Source organism: Electrona antarctica (genome assembly GCF_951216825.1).
Source record: "Electrona antarctica genome assembly, chromosome: 6".
Lineage (NCBI taxonomy): Eukaryota > Metazoa > Chordata > Actinopteri > Myctophiformes > Myctophidae > Electrona > Electrona antarctica.
In genome coordinates, this window is record NC_136811.1 from 44,541,900 (window position 1) to 44,562,611 (window position 20,712).

The 20,712-nt window shown below is 43.3% G+C and overlaps 1 protein-coding gene across 1 annotated transcript in view; it reads left to right on the top strand.

Annotated features, from left to right (window-relative positions):
- bckdhb (branched chain keto acid dehydrogenase E1 subunit beta) overlaps positions 1–20,712 on the top strand; it is a 62,486-nt gene that overhangs the window by 737 nt on the left and 41,037 nt on the right. The window contains exons 2-8 of the mRNA XM_079503038.1: positions 2,706–2,783; positions 3,177–3,245; positions 8,329–8,462; positions 11,345–11,500; positions 13,295–13,403; positions 17,207–17,304; positions 19,000–19,110. Of these exons, the coding sequence (XP_079359164.1) occupies positions 2,706–2,783; positions 3,177–3,245; positions 8,329–8,462; positions 11,345–11,500; positions 13,295–13,403; positions 17,207–17,304; positions 19,000–19,110 (755 nt within the window). The remainder of the gene's footprint in view (positions 1–2,705; positions 2,784–3,176; positions 3,246–8,328; positions 8,463–11,344; positions 11,501–13,294; positions 13,404–17,206; positions 17,305–18,999; positions 19,111–20,712) is intronic.

The window sequence follows — 20,712 nt, forward strand, 5'->3', positions numbered from 1 at the left end:
CTAACCAGTCTGGTTACCAGTACCACTGGTAAGTGGTAACCACTAACCAGTCTGGTTACCTGTACCACTGGTAAGTGGTAACCACTAACCAGTCTGGTTAGCTGTACCACTGGTAAGTGGTAACCACTAACCAGTCTGGTTACCAGTACCACTGGTAAGTGGTAACCACTAACCAGTCTGGTTACCAGTACCACTGGTAAGTGGTAACCACTAACCAGTCTGGTTAGCTGTACCACTGGTAAGTGGTAACCAGACCTAGCCTGATTGTCAGACTCTGAGAGCCTAAAGAACCAGTGCGCTCAGTCGAGTGGGTGGGGTCTATGGGCTGGAAACCAGGCTAAACCAGACCTACACTGGTACTTCTAGGCACCTTATTTTTTGAGGGGCCCCACTTATGTCCATCTTTGAGGGTTTGTGTAAACACAAACATTGTCCTAACACAAACATTGAATGGCCAGTTTTGAGTGTTTGTCCTAACACGAACATTTAATACCATTGACAATGAATGGCCAGTTTTTAGTGTTTGTGTAAACACAAAGTCACAAACATTGTAAACACAAACATTGAAGATTAAGGTGAGGATGCAAATTGTAATTGGCAGAAATGAGATGATGTATGATGATATGTAGCTGCAATTTGCAACTCTAGATTTTTGTTTATAATGGGATGAATCTAGAGTTGCAATACCCTCCATTGACTACCCAGTACCCACTCATCCAAATTGCTTTTGCGATCTGCTTGTATTAAACAACGTTAAACTCTGCACCAACATTGCAGCTGTAGGGAAAGCTTGAATTGTCCTTTCAATCTGCAAAGCGTTTGTTTCAAGAAAATCCATTGTAGACATGTTATGAGCTACATTCTGTGCAGGTGATTCTTTTTCTAAGTGTTGGAGTTTGGAAGCACTCGTTTTTAATAACGGGTCAAAGTCGTACGATTAGTCATAGTCACACACGTTACCGCAGTGAAATTTGTTCTCCGCATTTGACCCATCTCTTGGAGCGGTGAGCCGCAGTGTGCGCCACGCTCGGGTAATCATTAGCTGATTTGACCCCCAATCCAACCCATTGATGCTTAGTGCCAAGCAGGGAGGCATTGGGTCCCATTTTTACAGACTTTGGTATGACCCGGCTGTGGGATCGAACCCCCGACCTCCCAGTTTCAGGGCGGACACTCTAACCACAAGGACACTGTCTGGTGCTGCTGCCTCCTGCAGTACTGTATGTGCAAATTCCAAACAGGTGATCCAGGGCCGTTCAGTGACTTTGAAAAAGAATCACCAGCCAAGAATTTCTTGACAGAAAGTAGCTCATAGCATGTCTACGGTGGATTTTTATGAAACAAAAGCTTTGCAGATTGAAAGAGGATAATTCAAGCTTTCCCTACAACATTGCAGCTATAATATGGAAGCAGTTGTTGGGTACTGCATACCACCAGTTTCCAAATTGCACATAATGTAGGTAGGTACTAGGTAGGAGACAGCAGGATGTTGTGCTTCAAAACGATTACCTGCACATCATTTATACGCATAAAGTAGCTCATAACATTCATGATTGTCTACGGTGGGTCTTTATGAAACAAAAACATGACAGATACAAAGAGGATAACCAAAGCTTTCCGTACTTCTGTAATATTGGTGAGTTTAATGTTGTTTAATAAAATCTTAACTTTTCGGTTTCAAATTCAATTAATGGGCTGTCAAGGGTTTGCATTGCAACTCTAGATGCCAGATAGTATTGATGCATCTACTGCAAGTTGATTGTGACTAGTATGAATACTTTATAGGCTCATCATGAATTATTTATATTATTTCTGAGCATTTTCCAAAGCAGTTTTTTTTTTTACATTTAGGAAAAAACAGCCAATTGAACATACATACAATACACCGGAATTAGCAAAGATGCTAAATTCACCATTCACTGCTATTGTTTTAATGTTGTTTTATGCTTTTGCTTTTCTTTTTTTTCTCTATTGCTCTGTATAGCACTTTGAGCTGCATTTCATGTCATGAACTGTGCTATACAAATACAGTTGTATTATTATTATTAAAAGACTGATCTGTCCAAGTTGCATTCATTAAAATTGAACTCTGTCCCGTTATTTCTGCTGGCTGAAGAAACATTAGCAACTTCCTCCTATGCCCGGGAATCCTGAGGCGTTCCCAGGCCAGTGTGGATATATAGCACCCCCATCTGGTTCTTGGTCTGCAACGGTAGCCTGGCTAATAAGCCAGACTAATATCACACAACACTGTCGCCGGTATATTAGTCTGGGCTGGCTCCACTTGGATTTCATTTCCCGGGGGGCGGGTTCAAACATTTTGTCTTTGACGCAATTGGTCAGAGCTACTGTCAGTCAAAGGTCTCAAGCATTGAACGTCACTGTACCAAAGCCCGCCCATATTGCATACCGTGTCCCGATTGGCCCGACCTGTTCTCGGTTGTAGGAAAGAGGCGTGCTACTGAGCCTCGCCAGACCCTAATCCGCTGGCAGGCAATTTTTTTTTTGCCAACGGCTGATTCGGTCTGGTTTATTAACCAGGCTACTGCAACGGGGTCTCTTCCCAGTGGGACGTGCAGCGAGGACCTAGGGAGACGCAAATACATACACCATACCACAGTATATAGGAGGCCCACGCATCATGTCGTAGTATTACTTTTTATATAATCTCTGTACATTCTGGCTGTATACTGCTTCTCTTGTAGGTCCAACTCAGAAGATGAACTTGTTCCAGTCTGTTACCAGTGCCTTGGACAACACCCTCGCCAGTGACCCTACAGCAGGTAGATGGCTAGAAATTGGCATGATAGCCATTTGGATGAAAATATAATAAGAGACAACTTTTAGTTCCTGATTGTTAACTACTGTACTTAAAAATCCAGCGTATCCTTCATTGAACGTCACATAGTGGAAATAGCTGATCTACAAGGTTGCGACATGTTATGATGAGCTTGTCGATCAGCTACTTTTGCTGTATGTTTGCCTATTTTCCCCAAATGTTGTTCACCTGTTATGACATGCCGAGAATAGGGATAATAGAGTTCATGTCATGTGGTTAACAACAATGTGCTTTTGAAGTAATGTAGTCAGTGTTTTTCTAGAATCTAGAATGTTATTTTGTCCCAGGTCCTAGCTCAGAAGACATGCACTCATATAACTATGTCTCTGTCCTGCAGTTATCTTTGGGGAAGATGTGGCCTTTGGAGGAGTATTTCGATGCACAGTGGGTCTTAGAGATAAATATGGTAAGTGCTTTATTCCCTTCATTCTGTCTGGAGAAGTATCAACACCTTTTTGTGGGCACCTTGAGCTACAAATTGTGTACAGCAGGATCTTGCCACTAGGTGGCAGTATTGTTCTTTTATGAACTAAACCTCCTTTCCTCCCTCTTTAAAGCTCATATTTGAGTTTACTGTTTGTCAGAAGGTCCAAAGGGATCCGTTTGCATTCATTAGTCCAGTGCATGCAGCCACAGTGATATTGTAATGATTCCTGTAAATGTCTTTGTGAAGTTATGATTGGATTTGGATGGAGCTTCCAACATAGGTTGACAAGATGACCAAGGACCTAAATAGCTTAATTCTATTTTTCAAATTATCTTTACAAATAATTGAATAGCCTGCCCTACAGTACATCATATCCATAACACCTTTATTTTACACCTATGGCAAAGATAGATATAATCCATTATAGTGGGAAAGTTTGTATTACTCTAATTTTTGTCCAGCTAATGGCCACATTTGATGCCATCAAAATGCACTAGGCAGTACTATAGTCCAGGGCTTGGCCATACACTACCACATTTCAGAATCTCTAAAGACAGTACACAGAAATGTACATACAGTGTCATCGGGCCTTCCGTCAGTCATGTGGCATTCCACTCACATTAAAATGTGTCATTCAGCAAATGCATTTCCATCATAATGGATCACATTTCTTTTCATCAAAGAGAAATTGTGTCTGCCGAAATGAAAACACTCGGATGGAAACAGCTCTTGACGTCAGGAGTGTTGACATTCGGAGAGGGGTCATTACTTTCCATCTCATCCATATAGACAGCGGCTAAGCAGCAAGCTGTCGCTCTCCCTGTTGTTGTTGCTCTGAAAGGAACGTCACAGCCCCCTGTAACCCATAGCTATTGTACAACACAGGGTTTAATGCAGGGGCATGGCATACAGAGAGCTCTTTACAAGGCTGATGGATTCAGCCCAGTGATATGGCCTTGCCCCTGCAGGGTAGTTGCTACTACTGAGCTCTGGAAACAACGGCTTATATGGAGCAAACACTCTCTCGCTAGCTGTCGCATCCCTCCATTGATGTTTAGCCTATCTTACTGAACTAAACATCAGCACCACCAGACACCACAGACTGCTAAAGGTCACCAAGCTGTGGATTTGGGTGTCCAGAGTATATTGACGGTTCAGCTTTATCAAATGTGGTCATATTGACAACATTTGGGCTACAACTGTCGATTATTCCATTTATTACTTTTTCGATTAATCGAATAATCGTGACGCTAATGTTTTATAATTGATTAGTTTGATTTTTTTTGTTGCACCCAACAACATTAATACATTTTTGTAAGTTGTAACATGATTGATCTTTGGTAGTGTTGGTAACAACTTACAACCTTGATGATGTTACACACCTAGTTGAATTATTGCGTCTTGATTGTTTGTGGTGTTACAGTACGTTGGCCTCGTTTTCAGAAATTAGGCATGAAGGTTTATTTTTAATCTTTTCTCTTTTTTTCCCCCCACAAAAACAATACAATTATGCAGTCTTGCATTATGAATGAATACAAATAACAAACACAAAAACAGGATGCATGTATACAATACTAATAGTGTAAACTAACACAACAAAGGATAAAAAAAGAAACGAAAAAACAATCCCACCCAACCCCCCCAGGACCAACGATGTCATGAAAAGCATACCGTACCTGTGCAAAGTTCTTACCACTGTGTAAAAACAACCAAAATCATTCCCACAAGTTTATCTGCAATGCTAGACCTAATTCTTTACAACGCCTGTGTCGATGGGATCACTAAGTTAGCATTGTGGTGACTGAGCAGGTCACACAAGGCCAATGTTCCACTGGTCAGAATCACAGTTAGGATCAAAGCAGAGAAGGACTTGCTTGGCAATTACACAAAGCAAGAGAACAAAAATAAAAAAAATCCTCTAAATCTAGAGTCCCTCCTGCCGCTCTTCGTCAGATTACAGGGTGGAGGATTGGAAAATAGTTGTTTCTTCTGTTTTTATCCCAAGGGGTTCAAAGTGTGCGTCACAGGCCTTCTAAACTACAGCCGAGAGCAGAAGCAGTGGCGTAAATATCGACGGTGCAACCGGTGCGATGCACCGGGGCCCAGCGCCCCCAAGGGGCCCATGAAGGGGAAGAAAAAGAGAAAAAAAAGAGTCAGGAAGACGGTGAAAGCCTGGTTTCAGGGGCTATCGGTCGCAGGAAGAGTAACACCAAGGATTCGTCAGTGATGTCACTGACTGCTGGTTTATAAACAGCTTCAAGTCCATACTACTTCCGTGTTGCATAACAGTGGCATCACTGTCCACTCCTTCTTGGTATTTTTACCACCTTGTTTCAAGGTGTGTGTTTGTGTTCATGCGCTGCCTGTCAGCAGCACAACATAGCTCAGCTGTAGCCTATTCTGTCACGTTCCGTCGCGCTAATGAAACACTAGATGGGATTATTATGTCATGTCAGCACTATCAGAAGATGTAACCCAGGTAAAGTAATCTGTCACTCTGCAAGTTTAACTAAAGTTTTTTCCATCTGTCCAAAGTAATTTCTGATAGCCTGCAGGCTGCAGCCCTGCAGTCCTACAGATACACAGATACAGAATGATTGAAAGTGAAACATGCAAACATCATTTCACATTGCATCGCATCGCAACCCCCCCCCCCCCCCCCCCCCCCCCGCAGCACATTATTTGTATTATTATTATATTTTAGGGGGCCCACACAAAATATTTGCACCGGGGCCCACTGCCAGGTAGTTTCGCCACTGAGCAGAAGGCCTCAGATTGTCACCTATTCATTCATTTCACATTTACAACGGCTAGTTTAAAAGTTTAACATTCATCACATGTGCTTCCAATTCCATGCAGTCTTAGGAGTTTGTAATGAATCGAGAATCAAACAGGTTTTTTTGTCACTCTCTGACCATTCTGTAGTCTTGATTGTGTTTTCACACAATCTTTTAATATCGCGTTGGAACCTCAATGGAGGCTTGAGGGGAAGGGGATACCAGAAAGTACTAGTTTTGCCTGATATAAAACCAAAAAGGGCTGGATGAGCTGGTAGCACGCACTGGGAAAGCACACATTTTGTAGGTAATAGTAGGCAGTAGGCACTTGACAGGATCTGAGTGTGGCAAGGTAGTTTTCCCCACCGACAAATTCGACACACACGTTCCACACCCCCACAGGGAGTGCAGTGCCTGGTGTCGAGTCGGTCGGACCCACGGTTGTCCCACGGTTGTCCACGGTTGACCGGGCAGAGGCCACAAAAGGCCTCTGCCCGGGATCTGGACAGGACCCCTGCCAGACTTCATATGGACTCCATATGGAGCTGGCCTGTTCTGACACAGAACTCCATATATAGGAATAAAGGGACACAGAGACAGATACTGAAATATCCATATATGGGCATAAAAGGGACACAGCCAGATGGGTGGAACGGGTACTCGGACACGGGTACAACAGGTATTGCATAGCCACTGGTGGGGCATGGATCTCCAACTTCCATCGTTACCGACTCTACCGACTCTATAGCCGGGCACCAGTCTAGTAAATGTTAATGCCTGTTTGATAACAATCATCAAGTTCTCAGTGGAGCTTAAAGGACCATACAGGTGGTCTAGCACTTTAAGCCCATTGTCGGACTCGCATTATATATAATAGGTACTTGTCATTACTGCTGACCATTTTCTGAAACTTATGGAAATTCAAATTCCTGGGACGTATCCTCTCAGTGATGTATCCCAAGGTCATCAGGGTTTTGGGTCTCTTGAACATCATACCCCTCACTCAGGTGACCCAGCCGGGGTGATCAAGTCCCGACTTACGTCCCAGTAGCTACCCTTGATCAGTCCCATTAGGGCAAGACCATGGCCACACAATCCATTGCTTCGGAACTACTCTGCACTACTCTACTCTGACTGGAAGGAGCATCGATCTGGCACGTGGAAGGAGTAGGCTCTGTGGGTTGACTCCTGTCCGGGCCCCTCCTACGTCTCACCAGGTCCACTCCTCCTCTCGCCAGGCCCAGGACCTGTGCGTTGCACCAGACTCCCAGCACCAGGCACTTCATTCAGGCGTGGTGGATTATAAGGGCCCTCCTAAAGGCCTCACCAAGGTTTTTTTGGGCTTCCTCCTCATGGAAGACGCAGGCTGCCGGGTGCCAACCCATACTGCTCCCAGGTGCCCTCTACATTCCGGCTGTCACCCGTCCCTCCGGTGGTCACCAGACTATACCTGGTTGTCACATAGTCTATTCCTATGAGTCACTATAGTGTATATAGTCACTATATATTTTTTTGTACTATAATGCCGCGTAGACACTATGTATTATATTATTATTACTAGTCCATACCCGGCACCGGAATGCATTGCATTTGTATTGCTGAAAATCCCTAAACAAAGTAGTGGTAGCAACTATTGGCACCATTCAGGTGAATGAAGAAAGCTTAGCTGGTAATTGGTCATTGTAGCCGATTGAGCACAGCTGGTGAGACAGTCTCGGGGGGAGAGTTGTTAAGAGTGCCTCCAAGATCGTATGGTTGATTTAATGGGAAAAAGGTGTGAATGAACGATTTGCACATCAGGGAGATCAGCTTGGGATGGGAACATTATTAATAAATTAAATTAATGTGTTTTTGAGGCAGTTGGGCTCCCCAGAGAATGCTTCGCGGACCCCCACGCTGTGTTTTCCTCTGACTCGATCTGTACTCTGTTTCTGAGAGTTAAAACACACACGCACACTCACATGATGGCTCCTCCTTCACTCTTCTCATTCACAGAGAGAGAAGCAGCTGGCTCGTCGTTTCTCAACTTGAAAATACCGGTAGTTGAACGAATGTACTTTCTGACACGTGGTCAGATCGCACACAAAGTGCAGGAATGTCCCGTTGTACAGTTACTATACAACGGGACATCCCTGCACTATGGCAAAGTCTGTGATAATGATGATATATGCATAATGATGTAATGTCACTCATAGGTCCTTTAGGGGCATGTAATGCCATTCACTTTTAACTTCAGCTGAGCTTTTACCTTCCTTTTGTATTCTGTCCTAAATCTTTCTCACCAGGTAAAGATAGAGTTTTCAACACGCCCCTGTGTGAGCAGGGGATTGTTGGATTTGGTATCGGTGCAGCCGTAGCTGGTGCCACAGCCATTGCAGAGATCCAGTTCGCTGACTACATCTATCCTGCTTTTGACCAGGTAGGGCACGCTGTCCAACTGTCATTGCTCACTTGTTCTGGATTCACTTGTGGTTGTTAACTCTTTCTTGTGGAACAGCAATGTTTGGAATTCAGTCATTATAGAGGTGAGTGGAATCTGTAGAAGTTTAGGGATTAATGTTTATGAAGTTATTGCCAATCAGGATGGAATATGAAAAATCTGTCTTGATCACAGGCATAAGGTCCCTTATGCTTTGATTTAAAGTTTTGTGGGATTTTTATATAGAGTGTCACATTCCTGCCCCCTTTCATGACGACGACTGTGCCCAGGAAATAATTCCCCATTCATTTTTCTCATAGACATTTCAAAAAGTATGTATTTAAAGCTGCTATAAGCAATAATGTCAAAATGTTAATGACTTTTTATATTTATTCAGACAGCCAGCAATGGGTAGAACGCTCCCAAAAAAATGTTGTCTCTGTGACACATCTAGGGGCCGCAATCTGCATTCAAAGATTTTCCTAGAAGCTTTGACATTGGTCGATTTGCCTGTCTGCTTCCTGATTGGTTAGTCATTGCGACCAGGTCTTTTTTCGACCAATGACAAAGCTTCTAGGAACATCTTTGAATGCAGATTGCGGCCCCTAGATGTGTCACAAGAGACTCAATTATTTTGGGAGCGTTCTACCCATTGCTGGCTGTCTGAATACCAAAAAAAGAAAAGGCCATTCAAATGTTGACATATTACTGCTTATAGCAGCTTTTAAAGCTGCTATAAACAATAATATGTCAAAATCTTAATGACTTTTGCTTTTTCTTTTTTTGTATTCAGACAGCCTAGAGTAGCCTAGGGTAGAACGCTCCCCCCAAAAATGTTGTCTCTGTGACACATCTAGGGGCCGCAATCTGCATTCAAAGATGTTCCTAGAAGCTTTGTCATTGGTCGAAAAAACCCCGGTCGCAATGACCAATCAGGAAGCAGACAGGCAAATCGACCAATGACAAAGCTTCTAGGAAAATATTGTGTCACAGAGACTACATTTTTTTGGGAGCGTTCTACCCATTGCTTGCCTAAAATTTTGACATATTATTGCTTATAGCAGCTTTAAAGCCAAGTGTTGTACCCTGCCCTTTTTTTCTAATTATTTGTTCACCCCAAAATATTGTGTATGTTGTCATGATTTATCACGATCCGAGTTGGCTTTGTTCGAGGCTTACAGATCTTTTTGAAATGTCTATGGGAAAAATGCATGGGGAATTATTTCCTGGGCCAGTCGTCGTCATGAAAGGGGGCGGGACTGAGTCGCTCTATAGAGATTTGCGTGATATTTGAAGTTGAACACACACTGTAGGAGTAATGTAAAAATAAATAAATAATGTGTTTAGCAAAAATTGGCCTCCTGGTAGCTTTATGACAGGCCGATGTGCTCTTGCATCCAGGGAGTGTGTGCAGTGCACTGTTCACAGACAGACGGATGGACGGACACACACGCGGACGGATGGACGGACAGGGGGCAAAACATACTTTCAGCCACGCCTTCGGCCTGACGGAGACAAGAAATATCATTGTTTTCTCTCCTGTTCTGTCTGTCCTGTCCTATGCCCTGTTTAATGCTTGGCGCTATGCTTCACTCCCAGTTGTACATTTAACATTGAATGTCTGCCTGCAGTCTTTCAAAAGGACAGACCTTTCTATCCCTGCTGTCTGCGTCAACTGTGCATAATGCTGTTTTCCATTACCAACACCTGCTTGATTTGTATCCATGACACTCTCCTCTAATTGCTGGAAATGTAATCACGCAGCTATCCAAGTTCAGTCGCTCATAGACATGAAATTAAATGTAATCAAAAACTCCCAACAGAGACAAAGGGAGGGGGAATAAATCAAAAATGCGTTTTGGCTAGCTGCCAGCCTGGTAGTTACTAGTTACTAATGTGAAGATGTTTGACACATACTGTCTTTTCTTTTGTGACACGCTGTCAGGCTGGATTTCCAGCCTACATGTACTGTCTTTAACGAATGGCCCAAACGATGCTTGCAAACATCTGCTGAACAAAGACTAATTCTGTTCCACGTGTTGTTGAGCTGATCAGGCTTTCTGAGGAAGATGAATGTGGCATACATACGCTGATCAGGACAATGGTCAGCGCGGCTTTCTGACCCTGTGCAGGTGTTGTAGTTTGCGTCACTCCACATCCCCTCGCCCCGCCACAAGATGAACGAGCTCTCCTGCCTCGCCAAGGCAACTGAAAACAACATGTGATTATGGGGAAGGTTCCCCCGAAGGTTTCTGTGCTGCTGCTCGGCAACAATAGCTTGCATGTGGCATTCGCTCACTCTCCTTCCGTAATCTCATTTATAATGGCATGGGCCAGACTCCTCCTCAGAGAGACTTAACAATTAGAAATACAATCCCATCTAAGGTTGAGGTGGATATCTTTGGACACCTTTTCAGCGAAGTTTCCGAAAGTGTATTGTAGATGAAGACAAAAGAAGAAATCTGAGACTTGAGTAGTTTTGGCCAGTTCAAAGGGAAATTTCATTGTAATAGCATTTTGAGGAATGGAACAGACTATGGGTTGGCAGAAAAAATGTAGATCAAATGGCCTCTCGTGTAGCTATTATTTCTTTTTAGTTTGTGAATATATGCAGTTTAAAATGACCTAAAATGAGTAAGTGTAAGGCCATCTATGTGCATTGGTGATTTACAATTCTGTCTTGTTAGAAAATATAAAATAAAAAAAAATTGATAAAAGAAATACCTAAAATGACTGTTTCAAGTTGCAGCAACTGTTAACGAAAAAACAATAAATTGAGTGATTTCTTTATTTCTTTTTTGAGTTTTTACAGAAAGTCAAATGATTAAATGAACACTTTTTTGACTCTGGATTGAACAAAGTCATGTCTTCTCTGGTTTCAGATAGTAAATGAAGCCGCAAAGTACCGATATCGCTCTGGCAACTTGTTTGACTGTGGAAACCTCACCATCCGAGCACCTTGGGGATGTGTGGGCCATGGATCACTTTATCATTCCCAAAGCCCTGAGGCCTTCTTCGCTCATTGCCCGGGCATCAAGGTTTGTCACTCAACTAACCGCTTGTTCCGAACTGACCACAGCCAAAGAGAGATATGGAAAGTGAAGTGATGTTGAAATTCAACCTCATCTTATGTCGTATATTACATGTTTGTGGCAAAGAGGGGCAAGTATTGTCACAAAGATATCACATCACTTCAAAGTTTAGATTACAGAAATGAAACGTTGGTTTTTAGTGTCTGCATAAGGATTTAAGGATGTTATGCTTAATGCTTACAACTTAAAGAAGAGTTCCTATTCATTCCTAGTAATTTGTTGGAACTGATCTGATGGAAATCACTTTTAATGAGGACATAGCCTAATCATTATGCTCATTATGGTATCGTCTGCCGAATATAGACGATCTACAGGCTCGCAACTTGTCGTGATGCTTGTGGATCGGCTGTTTTTGTCTAGCAACACCAGCTGGATTAACTTGCGGGTCGCTGGGATCCCTGCAAGTGTATCCAGCTTGCTCATATTATATACAGGCCACAGACATAACGCTGCATTTAATATCAATACCGTAATTCTGGGTTTCATAAAGGTGGATTGAACCGGGCAGGGCTAACCGTACAGTTCGGTTTTAAGAACTGCTGCACTCCTAATATACCCGAAATACATACACAGACACAGACCCCACAACATATAGTGCTCCAGCTGTGACAATATGCCATATATTTTCCTACACTTAAAACCAAAGTGAACTTCAACCTACAGAATATTCACTTCAGAACAGTGCTTGGATTATGCCAAAACAGGTAGACTGCAAATGATCAGCTCTTAAGTCTTAACACTCTCACCCCTCTTGAGTTCATCATAGTCGTGCCATTTGGAAGTGCATCACGCATAGCCGCTGTACTTAATGAAATGCGAGGGCTCTCTCTCTGACTCAGAAATCAATATGTGACTCGCAGTGGGATGACCCTGGGTTGAGCCGACGCTCCTATCGGACAAATTTCATTAAGTTGACATTTAATGCATATAAAAGGTTAGCAAATAAAAGGTTAAACGTACACACAAACTGATCAAAACATATACACACATTAATGATGATCAAAAACGTTTTTTCAAATGCCGTATGCCGGAAATTACTTATAACTGGTTCATCCATCATGAGTATCCATAGTCAATACTCTGTCGGCAAAGGTCAGGCTAGTAAATGTTATCTTCCTCCTAGTGGGTGATAATTACTGAGCCAAGAGGGATCAGCTACAGTACATGCTGCAATATGGAAGGATACCATGGGACTAAATTCTTTTCGCTCCTATGCCACCAAAATGTGGAACGCCCTACCAACTGTCATTAAGACATGCGAATCCCTTGACTCCTTCAAAACCGCTCTCAAAGGGCACCTACGGATGGCTGCAATTCGAAACTGGCCCCCGTAAAATCTGAATCCCCCCCCTTTTCCCCCTCACTGTATATGTTTATTTTCCCTTTTTACCTCCTTTATGATGAATTCCTGTTCTGTCTATAGAAGTGTCTATTTGTACGTCTCTAAATGTTTTGATGATTTGAACATGGTGGACCCTATTGGAAACAAGTGTAATGCTTAATTGGGTCGTCCACTCACAGTTAACAGCCTTTGTATTGAGTTTGTGCTTGAAATGTACTGTAATTCTGCAAACTGTTAATAAATTCTTCAATCAATCAATCAATGTATGCTTGTCAGAGGAGGCATACTCAGAATGACAACAATCACACGTTTTAATGCACTGTGTGTGTGTGTGTGTGTGGTGTTGTGTGTGTGTGTGTGTGTGTGTGTGTGTGTGTGTGTGTGTTGCCCTGCCCCAGGTTGTAATACCTCGAAGTCCTGTGCAGGCCAAAGGACTACTCCTCTCTTGCATTGCCGATAAGAACCCCTGTATATTCTTTGAGCCCAAGATCCTCTATAGAGCAGCAGGTAAGCAAATCAACATGGATGCTTGTCTTATTTTGGCACCCAAGTTGAGCTTCCACTAAACCACCCTCATTATCTGGCTCCTCTATCCCTTTGCCTGTTCCACTTATTGAAAACATGTCCTCTTTAGAGATCTGAACGCAAGGCGAACTGTGCCTGGCTGCAGCATTGTGCGAGTAAGTTGAGCAGATTTCACAAGTGTGAACCAGCCGGACTAAATGGGCTGTGAACTGTTGACAGTGCTGAGCCGTACCAACCGCCCTGCCCCCCCCTCCCCCCCCCAAAAGGATGGAAGGGGGGGGGGGGGGGGGGGGGGGGGGGGGGGGGGGGGGGCGGCGGGCGGCGTTGATGTTCGAAGAAGCGTGGTCAAACTGAGTTCAGCTGTATTGGCTTTGGAGGGGCTGTTGTGCCCCTGGCTAACTAAGACTGTCTATTCTGAACAGCCCATCCCACATATTGCCAAACCAGTGCTGGAATAGTATAAGTTCAGTTGGAGATTCGACAACTCTGTGTTTATTGCCTACTCAAGTAATTGTATTGCTAGGTTTTCACTGCCCATTATAGTAAAGAAAAGCAGACTCCCAAAGGGATTGCCATCTTCCGCCTCTCAACAAAGTATTATATTTTCACATTAATTCGTTCAGTGATAAAAGCCAGATGAAATTGAAATATTAGACACTGAGGACTGAATACGATTATGGCACCAGATTAGTGATCATTGCCCAGAACATCTCATGTTACAGTGGCATCCGATATTAAAATCTGCTGCTCATCTGTTGAAAATCATCAATTCCAAATTCCATTTCTCACATCACTGTCTCTTCTAACCTCTATGTCTATAGGGAATCAACATGGTGGATGTGTTTAGTGTGTAGTATTTACTGCACCATGTAACATAATCCTGTCTTGACTGTTTCAAAGAAGATTGAATGAAAAGCACTTCAGGCAGATGATTCGGTTATTTGACATGTTTCTGTTCGAATTGTGTTTGAGCTGATGCGGATCATGACATGATCTCTTATTCTTGCCTCTCAGAGGGTGAACAATTGGACAGGAAATTGATAATAGGCTTATCTCTCAGCGAAAGGTACCATGTCATTTTTTTCTATCTGTTTCCAACTGAATTGATGCCAGTGGAAATAGATCCTCTACTTAATTACTTTTTTGAGGAGTTGATGACAAGACAAGAGTTTTGAGGAGTCATATGGTGAGTAAATTGACATGAGGGATAGATTAATGTACTCAATTGGCTTATTTTGTCAAACAGAAATAGAAGATTTTCCCTACAACTAGGTATTTTTCTTTTCCATTTTGCCAACTGTTGTGGCAACAATATCGGTCATCCGTTTCAACCAAGGAAGTCGGCACTGGAACTGGTAGCGTTTAAGGAATTATTTTAATTTGTTATAAAGGGCAATGAGTGCTAGCTCTCGTGCCGTGTCGCCATGGCTCTGAGCGATCCCAGTTTGGATTATGAGGTCATGTTTTTATTTAATTGGAGCAACCTTTTCTCCCCCTGCTCTCACAAGAGAGTGGATAAAACCACGCATTAACCTCATCAAGGCCACTGTCGACTGTGGGCTGAGATTACACTTATTAAACCATAACCTAGTATTTATAGTACACTTTTTAGAGTTCTGCAATATGCAGTTGTTTCACTGAAATAGCCCACTTGCCTTTCGGTCTGTTCTGAACTCTAAAGCAGCATCTGATTATCACAGTTACCAAACCAAGCGCCCGCTTCACTTCTGGCCAAAGATGTAGGTAGCTTCTGAAGACCATTGCATGAACTGAAAGCTATGTTTGCGGTTTCGTCCCTGGAAGGAAAGGAACAAAGTCACCCTGACCACTCCAAAAAGTAAATACTGGGGTCAAAAAACCCCACATCTCTCCTGAATGTCCCTAATTACAAATCGGAGTTCATGCATTGCCATACAGGAATGCTTTCAACAGCCCAGATGCCCAGATGCACTCACATGTTCAAATCCCATGCTGCGCCTTTTGAGGTCAAAGATGTTATGGTGAGTCAGATCCAAAAGTAAGTAGCCTGTGGAACCAATGTTTAACAAGCAGCCCATGTGGCCCATAGACTTACTTATTTAGGCCCATAGGTCAGGAGCCTATCTCCTGTTTCCGTAGCTTGAGGCAGGTTGATGTAAAAGTACACCCCTTGGACATGGTGAGCATATCGCAGGGACTTTGCCCCAATCCAATTCTTGATGGAGAGAATCAGAAACAGTTATTGTTATATCACAGGTTTACAGGTGTAAAGAAGCATGGATGCATATAGAGTACCATTGTTTTATATTCTTTGCTATACCGACTGTGGCTCAGGAGGTAGAGCAGGTCGTCCAATGATCCATGGGTCGGCGGTTCGAATCCTGGCTCCTCCTGTCTACATGTCGAAGTGTCCTTGGGCAAGACACTGAACCCCAAATTGCTCCCGATGTGCTGGTTGGTACCTTGCATGGCTTCCGCCGCAATCGGTGTATGAATGGGTGAATGCAATGCACAATCTATGTAAAGCGCCTTGGATAAAGGCGCTATATAAATGCACCATTTACCATTTACCTCGGCCAGGGATTGAACCCCCAGCCCTGACCTCCCATTGTCAGATGGACACTCGCAAGGCCACTGAGGTAAAGATGGGGACACAAGGGTGAAAATGGTTAAAATTTCTTAAAACAAAGCATATTTTAAGCCTTATATCAGTTCAGAATTGACCAAGAGGCCATGTCTTTGATATGGTTGCCATTTCCATTCATGATAGATTCTTGCATCGCAATGACGTCCATGACCGATGAGTGTGTGTGTGTGTTCCAAGAGATTATTAACCATTATTGAAACCATGTACTTACACATGCTTTGTCTTGGACTTTGTTTCCAGGAGAGACACGTTATTATTTGGGCTAATGTCACATTATGTGGGACCTTTTACTGAACCATATTCCATCCCCATCCCGCCAGTGTTTTGTTGTCATACTTGATCATGATTATGGGCCGTGACTATGCTGATAAAAGTACACTTGGTCTCTGGAGAGAGAGACGAGGTTCTGGAAAAAGCATGAAAATGCATCTGGAAGCCGCCAGATGAAGTGTCCCTGAACGGGAACCTGTGTTTTCTCTGTAATTTCACCGGTTGTCACCTACTCCATTATGGAGAAGATATGGGACCTTGTTATTTTGCAGGGAGGCCACAGTCTCCACAGCGGCGTGATTAATGAATGTATTCAGAGTTGAGCCTTGGTTATGCATGCAAGCACATACTTCATGTGTATTTTGTACACATGTATTGACACAAGTAAGACGCGCAAAGCGAACGCAGCTCGTAAATTGCAATAACAACAATTAGAATAAATTACTTTTTTTTTTCTACTGTGTGTGTGCGTGCGTGTGTATTTTTTTGTGTGTGATACAGCTGCGCCCTCTGATGGTGGGCGGGTGGTGTCACAGCGTGACACACGCACGCACAGACAGACAGTTTTGCTTGGCTTCCATAGTAAGCTGCGCAGTGCGTTCGCAATCACTGCGTTCGCAATTACACAGTAAAAAGATATATCATTTTGACTGTAACCAAGAGTGAATCCATTTGTTTACATTTGTACACTCAGAGTTAAAGCTGCTATAGCAATAATTACAGTGGGAATATAAAGCTTCTTTTTTTTTAAACTCTTTAACAAATTTTGTTTTAATCACACCCTTAAATTGAGTATTTGACTGTGTACGAGACTACGAGTGCACAAATGGACTAGTGCAACTCTATTGGGATGTTAATCGTATGTGTGCTCTGTGTCTTGTGTTCCCAGTGGAGCAGGTCCCCGTGGAACACTACACCATCCCACTCTCTCAGGCCGAGGTCTTGGAGGAAGGAAGCGACGTCACTCTGGTTGCCTGGGGAACACAGGTACAAGTGCCCCGAAGTGTCACTGGCAGATTGTCAATGGGCGACCTTAGTGGCCATTGGCTGTCGACTGTCTGTGGTCGCGGAAGAGAGCCACGTCTCATTTCTCGCTCGCTGACATTTAAGCTGCGGAGGCGAGCAGTGGATTAGCTCGGACTCTCGTTCTCGAGCGCCCCACCCCACTCACACCCCGGGCTCTCCGTGGGGTTTCCCCCAGCCAGTGGTCCGTGGCCGTATCTGCCCAGACATCTTCACAACATCAGGGCTTTTCTTGGCTATGCGCTTGTTAACAGTACATGTCTGCGGCGCACTTTTCCATTGTTCCGTTTCCTTTCATCCCTGAGATTTTATTTTCTGTGGCTTAGTGTCAAGGTGTGTATAGCTCGCTGGGAGTCATCCCTGACTGAGATTGTGCCTCAGACACCTTACTGGGCTTATCCTGCCCTCGCTAGAGGGGCTGTAATGTACCTCAAGCAGAGGGAGGTCGAACAGGATTGGAGGAAAAATGGCTTCATCAAAGCTGGTATTATAGTTGAATGCATAAAGGGCGTAGAGGGAAGAAAGCAGATCCTGTAAAGTAGTGGAAAGTCATGGCTCTTCTGTTTTGAAATGCCAGTGTTCTTTCCGACCCCATTACGCACCTCATCTGTCAGCCGTGCACAGATGAGAGTAAAGTGAAAGAAAAACGCTTCTATAGAGCAGGGGTTCTCAACCCGTGGGTCGCGACCCCTCGGGGGGTCGCCAAATTATTTTAGGGGGTCCCCAAATTATTATTTTTTAAATTTTATTTTCACGATTTATTAAAAAATAGCAGACCTACAAGCTCGTAGCGCGCGCGTTTAAGGTTATTGTAGCAGTCAATTTATATTGGGGGTCGGGAGGGGGCGGGGCGGGGGTCCTGAGACATTGCCAAAGCATTTCCGGGGGTCCCCGGCCAAAAACGTTGAGAACCCCTGCTATAGAGCACAGTGGTGGTCAGTGTGTGCCCCAGCCAGCCCCACAGTGGTGGTCAGTGTGTGCCCCAGCCAGCCCCACAGTGGTGGTCAGTGTGTGCCCCAGCCAGCCCCACAGCAAAAGAAGACCCGCAAGCCACTTTGCATTCCTTCTGTCATTTTCTGTCAAATCAAAATGTGCTTAATCTGCTGGTGCTCATTTGTAAATGAATGACAGTGTCATTGCGTAATGGATGCTTATAATTATTATAGAGTAAATTACTTACGTTGACTCTGTCTTTCATATTTTTTTGGCTCCTGATATTTTCACCAGCTGAGATTTCAGCGGATGCGTAACAGTTGTTATCTTCTGACAGCCAATGGAAACTGCCAATAAATGTGGACTCCATGAACTTAACGACTTTGTTCGTCAGTCAAAAGTTGATTTGAAATAATGAACATGGACACCATGTGTGTTTTTGTTTAGGATTAATTTGCTGTTTTTGGCTCTACATATTGCTCAGATGTTTGAAAGAAATAATCCCAGGAAATGATAATTAATGATCATCCATGTTTGTTGTCTATTGCCTAAAAATAAATCTTCAAAGGTTAAAAATCACTTCATCAAATCAAATTGTGCACAACATCTAAACAGTGCATGTGAATGATCAATAAAACCCATGAAAGAAAGTCAAATATGCCGGCTTTAAGTCTTTCTTTCTTCCTTTCTTTCTTTCTTTCTTTGTATTGACCTTTTGATTTTCAGATCCATGTGATAAGGGAGGTTGCCAAGATGGCCCAGGAGAAACTGGGATTGTCATGTGAGGTTATCGATCTGCAGACTATCTTGCCGTGGGACACTGAAACGATTTGCAAGGTGAGACAAGAACATGACACACCATTGATTTAATCAACTAACTCAACTAAATTAAGACATGCCACCAAAGGGGTATGAGCGGATGAGCTTTTTTGTCAATTTTTATATCCGCAACCACCCGCAATCCGCTGCAAGGAAGCAAAAGTGTATACTGTATACAGTAGTATAGCCAATCTACAAGCTTGTAGATATATTTATAAGTTGTGTCACTCACCACTGCCGACAGTTGACCAAAGTTTATTTGTATATTCCCATTTCCATGGCAACAAGGCTGCCGTCCGTTCACGTTCTCACATCGCAACGAACGTCTTTTCATGTGGCATATCCAGCCCTCGCTCCCATGCAGTCCCATGGCACCGGGTCCCATGCCAAACTTATATTCTTCCCTTCTGTTCCAGTTAGTTGTAAGTTTCTTTCACACTCTCAGCTGCCTGTTAGCCTAGCAGCTAGCAGACCACTCGCTCTACACCGTTGTTGTGGTCCTTCCTTAGCCAATATAGGCGTCTAATTTGTGGCTGATGGAAAATATTAAAATACTACTAACGCACGCAAGCCGAGATTTTGTGCCTTTATATTATAAGACTATAGATAGATGTCATTAATTTATTTCCAGCATTATTTCACCCTCGGTTTATCCAATATTAATTTATAATATATTTTAATGGCCCATAACCACCCTAAACTAAGCAACCACGGCTAAATCCGTGACCCGCTGGTCTCTAGGGTACACCATCTAGAACAGCATTTGTCTGTATGTCCCTGTATTTATGTATGAATAACTCCAATATTAATATTTTGCCCAATATGGAGAACACTGACATCATCAGTATGGCCCAAAAGTGAAGTCCAATAGAAGGGTTTTGATGCTCATCGGTAAAGGACTGTATAGAAACAAAACATTTTTACCTGGGTACTTCTAATAGACTAGCCTAATAGGACACTCCAGTCTGTACATTTATTGCAGGGTGGTGACTGATTCAACAAACGTCTTCATCAGACCCTTGTTGTCACGCTTGACTCTGACGCTCAGTAAGTGTCTTGATTGGGCTATTAAGCCCAAGCCACACCAAAGACCAAAAACCAAACCAAACGTTTTTTTAAGGTAGACCACACCAATGCTACTCATTGCAACTCAATACGTTGCATTGGTGTGTTTTACCTTAAAACGGTTTTGTCCCAACCTGACCCTTTGGTGTGGTTTGGTCTTTAAACTTCTAGAAGAGCGTTTGTCCATATGTCCCCCATATGTATGTATGCACCTCAAAGTTTTGTGTCAGCCTCAGTCTCCGTTCGTGTCTGTCCGTCTGCCGAACCACTACACTCAACACCAAAGGTCTTATGCCAGCAAGATGTGGAAGTCAGTCCCTGAATAGTTTTGGCAGGGCTGGTCATCAACATGACATCTAAAAGATGATGTCAGAAATTCACAGGGAGGCCACATCGTTATTAGATCCTGTCTTGTTTAAAAAGAGAGCGAGATCACACAGTTTTGGCTTAGCAATGGAATTGTCCCCTTATTTACATTTTATTTAACATGGCCTTTTTGTGGTGCAGAAACAATGTGTGCTCGACAGTGTGGTTCCTTATGATGCATGATAAACA